We start from the raw sequence: 13490 nt of genomic DNA, 5'->3' as shown, positions 1-13490 counted from the left end.
GACTGCTATTATGCATTTTCATAGCATAGGACATTCTCTGCGCAACACAGATGGTGTCTCTGACGCAATCAACTGCCGAAACCATGAGAACGCAAGCTCTGTTACAGATATTGCACAGCATGCTGACAGCCTTACCACAAGGAGTAAGCTCGTTGCAAATGTGAGACTTTGTGAAAATACAAGTAGGTGCGTCTCACGTGGCAGTAGTTCTGCGCATGTCTTCCCCCCCCCCCTCTCCCCGCCCCACCCCCTCCCACACACACACACTTGTTTGGAATTCGGAGAGACTTCATTGGCTTGTGCTGAGTAAAAACCAACTACCAGTATTGATGTCAGTAAAGGAATCTCTAAGCGCTGCCTTGACATTCAGCAACAGTAACCGCTTAACTGGGAGGCGTATCGAAGTACGGTGGAAAGACTATTTAACGCGACACGGTCGTTGGGCAACGAGAAGCGTTTTCTCCGCTGGATGCGAGCGGCAGGCGTCATGCTTCCAGACAATGAATGCTGCGATCTCTCACTTAGAGAGGCGCTTAGCCACGCAAGTGGCATTCTGACAACACTGCGAACGCGTGTGGAACGAAACTGAAAACGAGGTTTAAAATCAAGACGCACCGCTGCGTCAAAGTGCATTACGCACACCGTAATCATGTAAACAGCCCCTTCTTCTGCGCGTTGTATGCAGGACTGCATTTTTCGTGCAACGGTAGAGAACTCAAAAGCCGTGTAATAGATAAGAACAGTATTTTCGATTTTACAATATAATTCAGATTAATCAGAATCATTAATTCTCCGGATGTTGCATAATGCATATCGATTTAGGTAGAAATCAAGACTTGGTGCGGTTCCACAAAGGGCACACTTGGCAACTCGTAAACAAGTTTCAACGCCGCTGCACACTTGCCCAACACAACACTGAATTAGTTCCAGTCTGTGCCGTAGATAAAATAACACAAATACGCAGATCAGGGCAATTCAGCAACTTGGAGCCACACTTCTTTCTACTGCTTTGACAATCAACTTCTCAGTATACCCTTCTTGTCTGTGTCCAATGAACTACATCAAGAAATACACAGGATTTAAACAATTAACAAAAAAAAAAAGCGAGCAGAATTCTCTCATCGAGAAGGACATCAGCAATCTGCCAGGGACAAATGCTTCAAATGGCTCTCAGCACTATGAGACTTAACATCTGAGGTAATCAATCCCCTAGACTTAGAGCTACTTAAACCTAACTAACCTAAGGACATCACCCGAGGCAGGATTCGAACCTGCCAGGGACAACTGGAAAACTTTTCAGGCCTTTTAATATGCGAACTGTATTTGCAGACAAAAACAGAACACGAAAAATTCTTTTGCTCAACGTAGCTACTAAAAGACAGACACAGGCACAGCGCCAGTGATGTTTATGAAGTAACTTGTTCAACACGCCGAGCGAGGTGGGGGACAATGGTTTTAACGCTAGCTGGACCAGTGTTCGGGGAAGTCGAGCTTAAGTCTCCGTCCGGACATTCAGACCACAGATCTTCCTCCGTTTCCCTAAATTGATTAAGACGAATTGGGGGATGGTTACTTTGGAAAGTTTACGGCTGATTTTGTTCCCTGTCCTTATCGAGACCCAACTTGTGCTCCGCCTTTAACGACTTCGTTTTTGACTGGACATTAAACCTAACTGTTTTTTTTTTCCTACGTGTAAATAACTGTACACACCACAGATAGAAAAAGACTCTAAAACAACATGCAACTAACTAGTTCTGTATTTAACTGCCGCGCCAAATCCGCCAGCGGCACCTATTCAGGAACATAAACACACATATCGAGATCTCTGTAAAACGGAGGATTCATGATAACAAGTGTATTATGGACAGCATTGACATACCACACCACTGAGGAATGTTACAAGTTTACCGTGTCGATGCTTACACAGTAATGACGACACATGCGCCCGGTTGACCCGAATCCTCACTAGCCGCACATGGCGGCAAGGAAACTACGAAAGTCAGATAAAATATCACGGTCAGGCGTGATAAATATTACCAGTTCGTTAAATAAAATTCATATTCCCAATAAAAGTGGCAGCTGTTCAATGCAATGGTTTCAACGTCAGAAACCAACGAAGTCTCAGAAGAACGGAAAGATAAGGAAATATTACAACGGAAATATGTACTGGGTGATCAAAAAGTCGGTATAAATTTGAAAACTTAATAAACCACGGAATAATGTAGATAGAGAGGTAAAAATTGACACACATGCTTGGAATGACATGGGGTTTTATTAGAACAAAAAAAAAAACACCCCATATTGCTAGACGTGTGAAAGATCACTTGCGCGCGTCGTTTGGTGATGATCGTGTGCTCAGCCGCCACTTTCGTCATGCTTGGCCTCCCAGGTCCCCAGACCTCAGTCCGTGCGATTATTGGCTTTGGGGTTACCTGAAGTCGCAAGTGTATCGTGATTGACCGACATCTCTAGGGATGCTGAAAGACAACATCCGACACTAAAGCCTCACCATAACTCCGGACATGCTTTACGTGCTGTTCGCAACATTATTCCTCGACTACAGCTATTGTTAAGGAATGATGGTGGACATATTGAGGCCGGCCAGAGTGGCCGTGCGGTTCTAGGCGCTGCAGTATGGAGCCGAGCGACCGCTACGGTCGCAGGTTCGAATCCTGCCTCGGGCATGGATGTGTGTGATGTCCTTAGGTTAGTTAGGTTTAATTAGTTCTAAGTTCTAGGCGACTGATGACCTCAGAAGTTAAGTCGCATAGTGCTCAGAGCCATTTGAACCATTTGACATATTGAACATTTCCTGTAAAGAACATCATCTTTGCTTTGTCTTACTTTGTTATGCTAATTATTGCTATTCTGATGAGATGAAGCGCCATCTGTCGGACATTTTTTGATCTTTTGTATTTTTTTTTTTTTTTTGGTTCTAATAAAACCCCGTGTCATTCCAGGCATGTGTGTCGATTTGTACCTCTCTGTCAACATTATTCCGTGATTAATTCAGTTTTCAAATTTATACTGATTTCTTGATCACCCGGTAGATTAAACTGAAGTAAAATCATCGCTGACAGTTGGTTATAGTAAGAGAAAGTGTTTTGTTATCGCAATATGTTCTCTCACATCTTCCTGTTCTATACTGTTTCTGCAAAGGACTGGCATTGTACCAACCATCTAGATGAAATGTGCTATACAGGCTTTCGTCAGGCACTTCTACGATTATTCACATTACTGTGTGCATTGGCTTTAAACCGTTGCCATATGCGACAGATCGTTCATGTTTCCGTGGTCATGGTGCTCGGATATTCGCTAGAGCACTGGCCGCGGCAGGTTAGGGGTAGAGTTCTAGCTGCGGTCGAGTATAAAGGTTATCCAGAATTCAATACACAAATTTTCTGATGTGGCACTGTGGACGAACACGAGAAAAAAAGATGTCCGGTAAACATGGGATCTAAAATGCATTCCTAAAGAACTATGAGCACTTATTTCTCTTCGGTACCGTGAAACAATTCTCTTCTACCGAAAAAGTGCTCATAGCTCTTAAGGAGTGCATTTTAGAGCTCATGTTTACCGGAATTTTTTTCTTGTTTCGATGCATACTACCACCTCCTACACTTTGGAAAGCAAAGAGCCTTCAGTAGAAGAGCTGTGTGTCTCAGTATCGAAGATGAACAAGTGCTCATATATCTTAAGGAATGCATTTCAGAGCATATGTGTACTAGACTTTTTTTCTTGTGTTAGTCCACACTATCACATCTGCCAGTTTGTCGGTGAAATCCTGGTTCAGTCTGTAGACAATTTTAAAGTGCTACAAAGCTGAATCAGCGTTTATGTCTTGAAATACACATTCATCTTGCTCACTTCTCTCTTACTTTCTCACCTATCAGACGTCCAAAGACGGTACAATGTACCTCCCGACATCTTTTTTATTTTTATTTTATGTACTTTTTGTTGCATGGATTCACAGTGAGTATATCCTCAAGAATGTGAAACATGCCACAAAACAGGGATGCGAAATTTCCAAAAAACCATGATATTCCAGGTGGATGTCGAATAAGTAAAAGAAATTTTTATACATACCTTCGTTTAACAGGTAACAACAAAAATTAACAAGTAAGTGTACAATACACCGGGGTTCATGGGTTACTTTTCAGGCTACTGTAATCCCGGATTATCAAGCAGAAAATAAGTTGGCAGATTACTAAAAAAAGAAGAAGGAATAATTTTTCATGTCTTCTAGAGAACGAGATCGTCAGAGACGGATCACAGACTCGGATTGCCCCGTTAAGGATGGGGAAGGAAATCGGCCGTACATTTTGAAAGAATCCATCCCGGCATTTGCCTGGAGCGATTTAGGTAGTCAGGTTATTTACACTGATCACATTACTCCACTGAAGATGTGCAAGTGTAGGATTTTCTCGTATAATCTCATATCATTGATGACATAAGCATCTATCGGTTCTCCTACGAATTTCGTCAATGGTTTCGAAAGAGTTGACCACCAATAAATGTTTTAGGCTTCTCTTAAAAAGACTTCATCAATCCGTAAATGCTTTTGTTTGCTGACAAGTTACAGAAAATACGTTTTTCTGAGTATTGGGAACCTTTCTGGACTAAAGTTTGCGACTTTGAATCTACATCTACGTGATAACTCTGTTATTCACAATAAAGTTCCTGGCAGAAGGTTCAATGAACCACCTTCAAGCTATCTCTCTACCATTCCACTCTCGAACGACGCGCGGGAAAAACTAGGACTTAAATTTTTCTGTACGAGCCCTGATTTCTCTTATTTTATCGTGATGATCATTTGTCCCTAGGTAGGTGGGTGCCAACAGAATGTTTTCGTAATCGGAAGAGAAAGCTAGTGATTAAAATTTCATGGGGAGATCCCGTCTCAACAAAGAACACCTTTGTTTTAATGATTGCCACTCCAATTCACCTATCATGTCTGTGGCACTATCTCCCTTATTTCGGGATAATAAAAAACGAGCCCCCCTCTCTTTGCACTTTTTCGATGTCATCCGTCAGTGCCACCTGATGCCGATCCTACACCTCACAGCAATACTCCAGAATAGGACGGACAAGCGTGGTGTAAGCAATCTAATTACTAGACCTGTTGCACCTTCTAAGTATTCTGCCAATGAATCGCAGTCTGGTTTGCTCTACCCACAGCATTATCTATGTGATCGTTCCAAGTTAAGTTATTTGTAATTGTAATCCCTAAATATTTAGTTGAATTTACAGTCTTCATATTTGTTTGACTTATAGCGTAATCGAAATTTAGCTGATTTCTTTTGGTACTCACGTGAATAACTTCACACTGTTTTTTATTTAGGGTCAATTGTCACTTTTCGCACCATACAGATATCTTACCTAAATCATTTTGTAATTCGTTTAGGTCATTTGATGATTTTACAAGACTGTAAATGACACCATCATCTGCAAATAATCTAAGACATCTACTGAGATGTCTGCTATGTCGTTAATATAGATCATGAACAGTAGACGACCTATAACACTTCCTTGGGGAACGCCGGATATTATTTCTCTTTTACTCGATGACTTTCCGTCTATTACTACGAACTGTGACCTTTCTGATAGGAAATCACGAATCCAGTCGCACAACTGATTACATATTCCATAGGTACGAAGTTTGATTAGGAGGCGCTTGTGAGCAACGGTGTCGAAAGCCTTCTGGAAATCTAAAAATGTGGAATCAATTTGACATACCCTGTCGATAGCACTTATTACTTCATGAGTATAAAGAGCTGGTTGTGTCTCACAAGAACGATATTTTCTGAATCCGTACTGACTGTGTGTCAATAAATCGGTTTCTTTGAGGTATTTCATAACGTTCGAATACATTATATGTTCCAAAACCCTGCAGCAAATCGGCGTTAGTGATATGGGTCTGTAATTCAGCGAATTACTTCTACTTCCCTTTTCGAGTATTGCTGCGACTTGAGCAATTTTTCACTCTTTAGGTACGGGTCTTTCTGTGAGCGAGCGGCTGTATATGATTGCTAAATATGGAACTATTGTATCAGCATGCTCTGAAAGGAATCTGACTGGTACACAATCTGGACCGGAGGCCTTGCCTTTATTAAGTGATTTAAGCTGCTTTGATACACCGAGGATATCTACTTCCATGCTTCTCATCTTTGCAGTTGTTTTTGATTGAAATGCAGGATTCTTTATTTCGTCTACTTTGGTGAAGGAATTTCGGGAAGCCTTGTTTAATAACTCTGCTTTAGTGGCACTGTCATCAGTGACTTCGCCGTTGTTATCGCGCAGTGAAGGTATTGATTGCGTCTTCAAACTGATGTGCTTTATGTATGACCAGAATCTCTTTGGGTTCTGTGCCAGATTTCCAGACACTGTTTCGTTGTGTAAATTATTAAAATCTTCTCGCATTGAAGTACGCACTATATTGCTAACTTCTACAAAACTTTACTCATCTTGGGAATTTTGCGTTCTTTTAAATTTGGAACGCTTTTTTCGTTGCTGACCCGTTTTGTGTACCATGTGGAATCAGTACCAGAATCTTCATGAAACAAACAAAAACAACAGACGTAAAATACTGCGAGAAAGCCAACGCACACATGAAGATGATTATTTACACTATACAATGTTTTCATAATACAGCGCTGTAATAAATAAGTGTACCACTTGTGAATATGGGTGAAAAAATGTTAAGTGGATTTAAAAACGCATCAGTAACATTGATTGCAGTGATGGTGTTAGGGGCCCCAGTATGGAGAAAATCGCGAGGTCCTGTATCGCTTGCGTGGCCGTGGACAACTGCTTTGCGCATGCGGTCAGCATAGAACACAGCGTTAACTGCTTCCTGCCGCTTAACAAGGATACGCGGAAATGGCAGCAGGATACAATACTGCCACACCTGCCCCATGTCCCCCCTCCCTCCTCTCTTGTTTGACGCGTTGTCCTCAGGAGCAGTGCGAAACGATCGTTATTTTACGGACAGAGAGAACGGTTCCTCTTCCAGATCCACAGGACCCCAGCACAAGAGGCCACAATTTCCATTACCAAACAGAGTCCACTGGGTGTAACTGCCCTTGTAGTGCGCCGAGTTACGCCGACGGCATTTCCGCTGAGCGAGGCTATGAGCACCGTTCCTTTGTGCTGCTGCAGTACTTGTTAAAATGTAGCACGAGAAGACGTCTTTTAAACATAATAAAATAACATGACCAGTTACGAAAGTAGTTATTATGTGTCACAAGGCGTTTCAGATATTCACCCACTGCTTGCAGTCCACATGATACTACTCTTCAGCACTTTGTATGGTCCGCACACAGAAGTTTTATCTTTCTGTACACACTTTTGTAGTCATTGGTGGTCCAAATACTACATATTCCTACTGAGATAATAATCAGATGAGGCTTGGGGCTTTCTTGGCTGGAGTGTCGCATCGTCTTCGGTAAAATTTTCTCCAACATTTCGTCGCCGTGACTGGTGCTTGATGAGTGTTTGTCTACGCACTCACGTAACGCCTTCATAATCAAATATACTTACGTACAGGGAATGTTCTTTAGCCGAAGCTACCACTGATTTGCTTCCCCATGGTTCTGAGTTAGTTTCCTTCACGTGTCGATAGGTACACAAACTTCAGCCTTCATATCTTCCTTCCCTCCCCCTTCTACAATTATCGAGGCACACTGGACTCGCATTCGGGAGGACGACGGTTCAAACCCGAGTCCGGTCATCCTGATGTAGGTTTTCCGTGATTCCTCTAAATCGTTTCAGACATTTATACTCAGGAAAGAAGCCTTAATCCTAACCCGACTAGCCGTCTGCTGCCTACAAGGCAGTAAGAGGAGGGATCTGTGGTCGTGGGACGTATCATCACCGAGTCGCCAGTCTCTCCATCCGTTATCGCCAGCAGAGAACTCCGATTGGTGGCGTCACTACTTTATTCAAGCAGCTTCTCATTTGGCTCCACGAGGCTGAGGGATCCCCTACCAAACCTCCCTCAGAAAAATATCTGACGAACCACCGAGAATCGAAACCGGCTCTTTCTGCATCGAAAGCAGAATCGCCGACCTTTAGGCTACGGTGATATCCCCGTGACAAAAAAATCGTCATGTCCCGAGGTACTTCGGATATCACGCTATTAATATTATTTAATAGCATGTGGCTACATAGGAGCTCTGTGTGTCTCGAGTACAAGGAAAGCGACTGAATTGGAGTTTAGACTACAGCCCAGACATCTAACGCAACCAAACGTCAGTGAAACGTGGTCGTATATTCGGTGTTCTCCTGTCCTTTAGTGAAACAAGCAATGTACTTTTCTTCAGTAACTGTGTATAATTCCTGTGTGAAATGGCGCACTGTCTATGACGCTGGGCTGGCATTCAGGAGCCGCAGGTTTCAAATCTCCATTGAGCCATCCAGATTTTTGTGTTTCATAGCTGCGCCATATCGTTTGAAGCGGACACTAGAATAACTTCTTTGACAATGTCACTGTCATTGTACTACTTCATCCTTATTCGAGTAAACTAGTTCTCAGTCTCTAATAACGACGTCGCCGACATGACGTTAAACTGTGACCTTTGTTCAATTTATGCCCATCGTAGCTCCTTTACTAAGAAAAGCTTACACTGAGATGACAATAGTCATGGAATAGCGATATGCACATATACAGATGGCGGTAGTGTTTCGTACACAAAGTATAAAGGGGCAGTACATTGATGGCCGCACAACAGGAATTAACATTCTTTGTACGCGGAATGGTAGGTGGAGCTGACGCATGAGACATTCTATTTCGGATATAATTAGGGAATTCAATATGCCAAGATCCAAAAGCGTCAAGAGTGTGCCTACAATACTAGGCCTTCACTTAGCGAACGAGAGCAGCGGCTTTTGCGTAGAGTTGTCTGTGCTATCACACAACCAACACTGCGCGAAATAACAGCACTAATCAATGTGGGAAGTACGAAGATCGTATCCCTTAGACAGTGCGGCGAAATTTGTCGTTAATGGGCTATGGCAGCAGACGACTGATGAGAGAGCTTTTGCTAACAGCATGACAGCCTACAGCGCCTCTCCTCTGGGCTCGCGACCATATCGATTGGATCCTAGACGACTGGAAAGCAGTGACCCGGTCAGATGAGTCACTACTTCAGTTGGTTAGAGTTGATGACTGGGTACAACTGTGGCGCAGACCCCACCAAGCCATAGACCCAACTTGTCAACAAGACACTGTGAAAGCTTATGGTGGCTCGATAATGGCGTTGGCTGTGTTTACATGGAATAGATTGGGTCTGTTCCAACTGAACCGAACTGTTGACTGGAAAAGGTTGTGTTCGGCTACTCGAAGACCATTTTCATCCATTCATGAACTCCATGTTCAAAAACAACGATGGAATTTTTGTGGATGACAATGCGCTATGCCACTGGGCTACAGTTGCGCCCCACTGGTTTGAAGAACATTGTCGACAATTCGAGCGAATGATTCGCCTCCCAGATCGCCTGACATGATCTCGTCGAACGTTTGTGGCACATAATCGAGAGGTCATTTCGTGCACAAAAATCCTGCACCGGCAACAATTTCGCAGTTATGGATGGCTGTAGAGGCAGTTCGGCCCAACATTTCTGCAGGGAATTTCGAACGACTAGTTGAGTCCATGCTAAGTCGAGTTGTCGTCGTAAGCTGGGAAAAAGTTCCGACACGATAGTAGGAGCTAACCAGTGATTTTTGTCACCTTACAAGGGAACCTCCTCATCGCACCCTCCTCAGATTTAGTTATAAGTTGGCACAGTGGATAGGCCTTGGAAAACTGAACACAGATCAATCGAGAAAACAGGAAGAAGTTGTGTGGAACTATGAAAAAATAAGCAAAATATACAAACTGAGTAGTCCATGCGCAAGATAGGCAACATCAAGGACAGTGTGAGCTCAGGAGCGCCGTGGTCCCGTGGTTAGCGTGGGCAGCTGCGGAACGAGAGCTCCTTGGTTCAAGTCTTCCCTCGAGTGACAAGTTTACTTTGTTTATTTTCGCAAAGTTATGATCTGTCCGTTCGTTCATTGACGTCTCTGTTCACTGTAATAAGTTTAGTGTCTGTGTTTTGCAACCGCACCGCAAAACCGTCCGATTAGTAGACGAAAGGACGTGCCTTTCCAATGGGTATCGAAAACATTTGATCCCAAGGTCATAGGTCAACCTATTTCTCCACAGGAAAACACGTGTGATATATTCTATACGACACTGGTGACGGCATGTGCGTCACATGACAGGAATATGTTGTTGACCCACCCAACTTGTACACTTGGCGAATGGGTAAAAAGATTCTTCTACCTTGCCCGATTAAGGTTTTCTTGTGGATGTGATAATCATAAATTAAATAAAATAAATTAAACTTCTCACTCGAGGGACGATTGGAACGAAGGTCCTCTCGTTCCGCAGCTGCTCACGCTAACCACGGGACCACGGCGCTCCTGAGCAGACATTCTCCTTGATGTTGCCTATCTTGCACATGGACTACTCAGTTTGTATACTTTGCTTATTTTTTTTCATAGTTCCACACAACTTCTTCCTGTTTTCTCGATTGAACTGTGTTCAGTTTTTCAAGGCCCATCCACTGCGCCAACTTATAACTAAATCTGAGGGGGGTGCGATGGGGAGGTTCCCTTGTTAGTGTGTAAGTCAGACATCTGCAGCAAGGAAAGGTCACCGATACATAGTCGTAGATTCGGGCTTGTCTTCCCTTTAGTGCAGCCAGCGACGTACTTCTGGTCAGCAACTCTGTGTAGTGCCTTTGCAACTGGTGCACTGCCTATGAAACTGGAATGGCATTCAGGAATCGCAGGTTTCAAATCTCCTTTGAGCCATCCAGATTTGTGTGTTGCATGGATTCCCCATACCGTCACTTCTTCAACAGACCCACTCTCCTTGTGCTTCTTCTTGCTTATTCGACTAAACTAGTTCTCCGCCTCGGTTAAATTCGTCGACGACCTGTCGTTGAAGGGTAGCGTTCATCTCACACTAGGTGAGGAGAACCCTACGTCATAGTGACGTAACAGTACGTCATCGTGACGTAAATAACCTAAATCGACTACATGAGTGCATAAATCGATCTTTGCGGTTGTACCGATAACGTCAAAGCGAAATGTAAATTATAAATACATGTGTACAAACGATGTGACAGGAGTTATCTGTTACGCTCATCCCAGTTGAATTAATTTTTAAGCTGTAATCCCAACAATTTGGGATGGTATTGTGTGTTTCACGAACATAATGAATGTCTGAACAAAGGAACCATAATGAAAGTAAAAAAAAAAAGCTTTTAGTCAATTTTTTTTAAAAATCCGATGAATCGTGCATAAATCGTGTTGATATAAACGTGAAATAATTAATTATTAAGCTGCAATCCAAAGAATGTGGGATATTATTGTGTGTTTCATGTACATAACGAATATCTGAATGAAGGAATCATAACCATAACGAAAGTGTCTTGTTATTTTTCTAGCCTGAAATTTTTTTAGAATCCGACGAATCGTGTCTAAATCCTGTGGATAGAAACATGGAATAATTAATTATGAAGCTGCAATCCAATGAATGTGAGATGTTATTGTGTGTTTCATGAACATAACGAATATCTGAATGAAGGAATCGTAACCATAACGAAAGTGTCTAGGCATTTTTTAGTCCGATTAATCGTGCATAAATCATGTGGATAAAAATGTGAAATAGGGAGAAATTAAAGTGTTTCGTATTTTTATAAAAGCCAATGAATTGTACATAATTCATGTGGGCAGAAACGTTAAACTGAGAAACTGAAGTTCGAAGTAATTCCGAATGTTGCTGGAAACATTAAACCATCTAGATCGATTTAATTTTGCCTTCATGTTGTAAATCAACTAAGAACAATGAACAGATTCAAGACGCACACAACAGTCGATAGGACAACTTGTAAAACTCATGATGACGCCTGACGCGTGCCTACGTCACGTTGACGTAGGGCTCTCCTCACCTAGCGTGAAATGAATGCTACCCGTCGTTGAACAGTGACCTTTGTTTATGTTACGTCTCGTGTCGCCACTTGACCAAGGAAAGTTTAGGTGTGGTAGAAAATTAGAACCGTGGTATCGCGCAACACATGTACTTCCTGTCCCACAGCTACCCTAAATTCGTGGGTTGGGCTCTCACCTTGAAGGGCTCCACTTCCCTCTCGCGGGCGATGAGAGTGCTGAGCGCGGGCAGGATGTACTCTGGGCCTCGCAGGCCCTTGGCCTCCTGCGCGCCCAGGAACCACACGTAGTAGGAGGACTTCTTCATGTCCTTCCTCATCGCGGCGGCCGGCAGCTGTCGCGTTGCTCGTGGCAGGTACGGCTGTGCAGTGTCGGTTGCCGCGCTGCTAGGCGCTGCGCATAGCTCCCACTGCGGACACTGTTCCAGGCGTAGCGTCCGCCGCAGTCGCGGGACAACGAGAAATCACGCCGCGGCAACACACGTAGCACAAGCGACGTAAATCGAGAACGGTACAGGCTAGAAGTTTCAGGGAGAGAGTAACAGGCGATACACAACTCACTAGTTCCGAAAAAAAGAGTCAACGAAGGTAGTTTTGGGAAGAGCTGAGTCTTCAGGTTTTATTTGGACACGGACGGTAATGTTGCTTGAGGCAACGGAGGCCAGTCGACTGTCGTCCTCGCACAGGGGTGGCGGCGCAAGGGAAGACGCCCGGTCGCGTTCGAGACGCGCAGCCGTGCCGTGAGGACGGCGATCAAGGAACGGGTCGCGTGGAGGGCAGGGTCCGCGAGCTCCAGAAGGGCGGCAGCGGCAACGTGTGAGCGCGCATTCCAGGGCGGGCGGGTCGCGGCTCGCGGCGCGCTGGGACTCGTCCTCTGCGGGGGCTGGCTGCACACTGCGGGCCGCGCTACCTGCGACCTGGATCCTCGGCGCGCTGCCCCCTCCACCGGCGCGGCCGGGGGAGCGACCGCCGCAGAGGCTGGTCGTGACGTAGACAACCTGCCGCTCACCTCGGCGCGCCCTCGACAGCCCCGCCGGCCGCCGCTGACCTCCATCGGCCGAGAACGCCGCCCGCGGCGACGCGCCGCCCAAACGTACGGGTGCCGCTCCCGCCAGCAACAGGTGGTCGGCTGCGCTGTGACGTACGGATGGGCTACACTGTGAGGCTACACTGTGGCTTCCCGGTGCCGGTGACTTCTGTGAATGCTGCTTTAAACCCTTTAGTGACCAGTGGGAACTATAGTTCCCATTATTTGTTTTCGCTGTAAGTTCAGTGGTAACCCGTTTTCGCACTTCTAACTTGTGCTGTCATCTCTATTAGAGTATGCTAAATACACGTAGATTGTCAATGGGTGTGCGAAAGCGGTTGTATTTCTACCTTGTTAGTCAATCAATGAAGAAGCGCAGTTTCCGCGCGAAAACGAGCCACTGTTTCCACTGCTACCGCGTTTTTTTGTACAGTGTGCTTTCCTTTTGCGTGTGAAATGACTTGTGCTG

At 44.5% G+C, this 13490-nt stretch overlaps 1 protein-coding gene across 1 annotated transcript in view; it reads right to left on the bottom strand.

Moving 5' to 3' along the window:
* LOC126419504 (uncharacterized) overlaps positions 1-12865 on the bottom strand; it is a 135076-nt gene extending 122211 nt beyond the window's left edge. The window contains exon 1 of the mRNA XM_050086694.1: positions 12174-12865. Within this exon, the coding sequence (XP_049942651.1) occupies positions 12174-12314 (141 nt within the window). The 5' untranslated portion in view covers positions 12315-12865. The remainder of the gene's footprint in view (positions 1-12173) is intronic.
* Positions 12866-13490: the final 625 nt, after the last annotated feature.

This window comes from Schistocerca serialis, chromosome 9 (assembly GCF_023864345.2).
Source record: "Schistocerca serialis cubense isolate TAMUIC-IGC-003099 chromosome 9, iqSchSeri2.2, whole genome shotgun sequence".
Classification (NCBI taxonomy): domain Eukaryota; kingdom Metazoa; phylum Arthropoda; class Insecta; order Orthoptera; family Acrididae; genus Schistocerca; species Schistocerca serialis.
The sequence above is the reverse complement of the archived record's forward strand: the minus strand, read 5'-3'. Positions and strand labels throughout refer to the sequence as shown.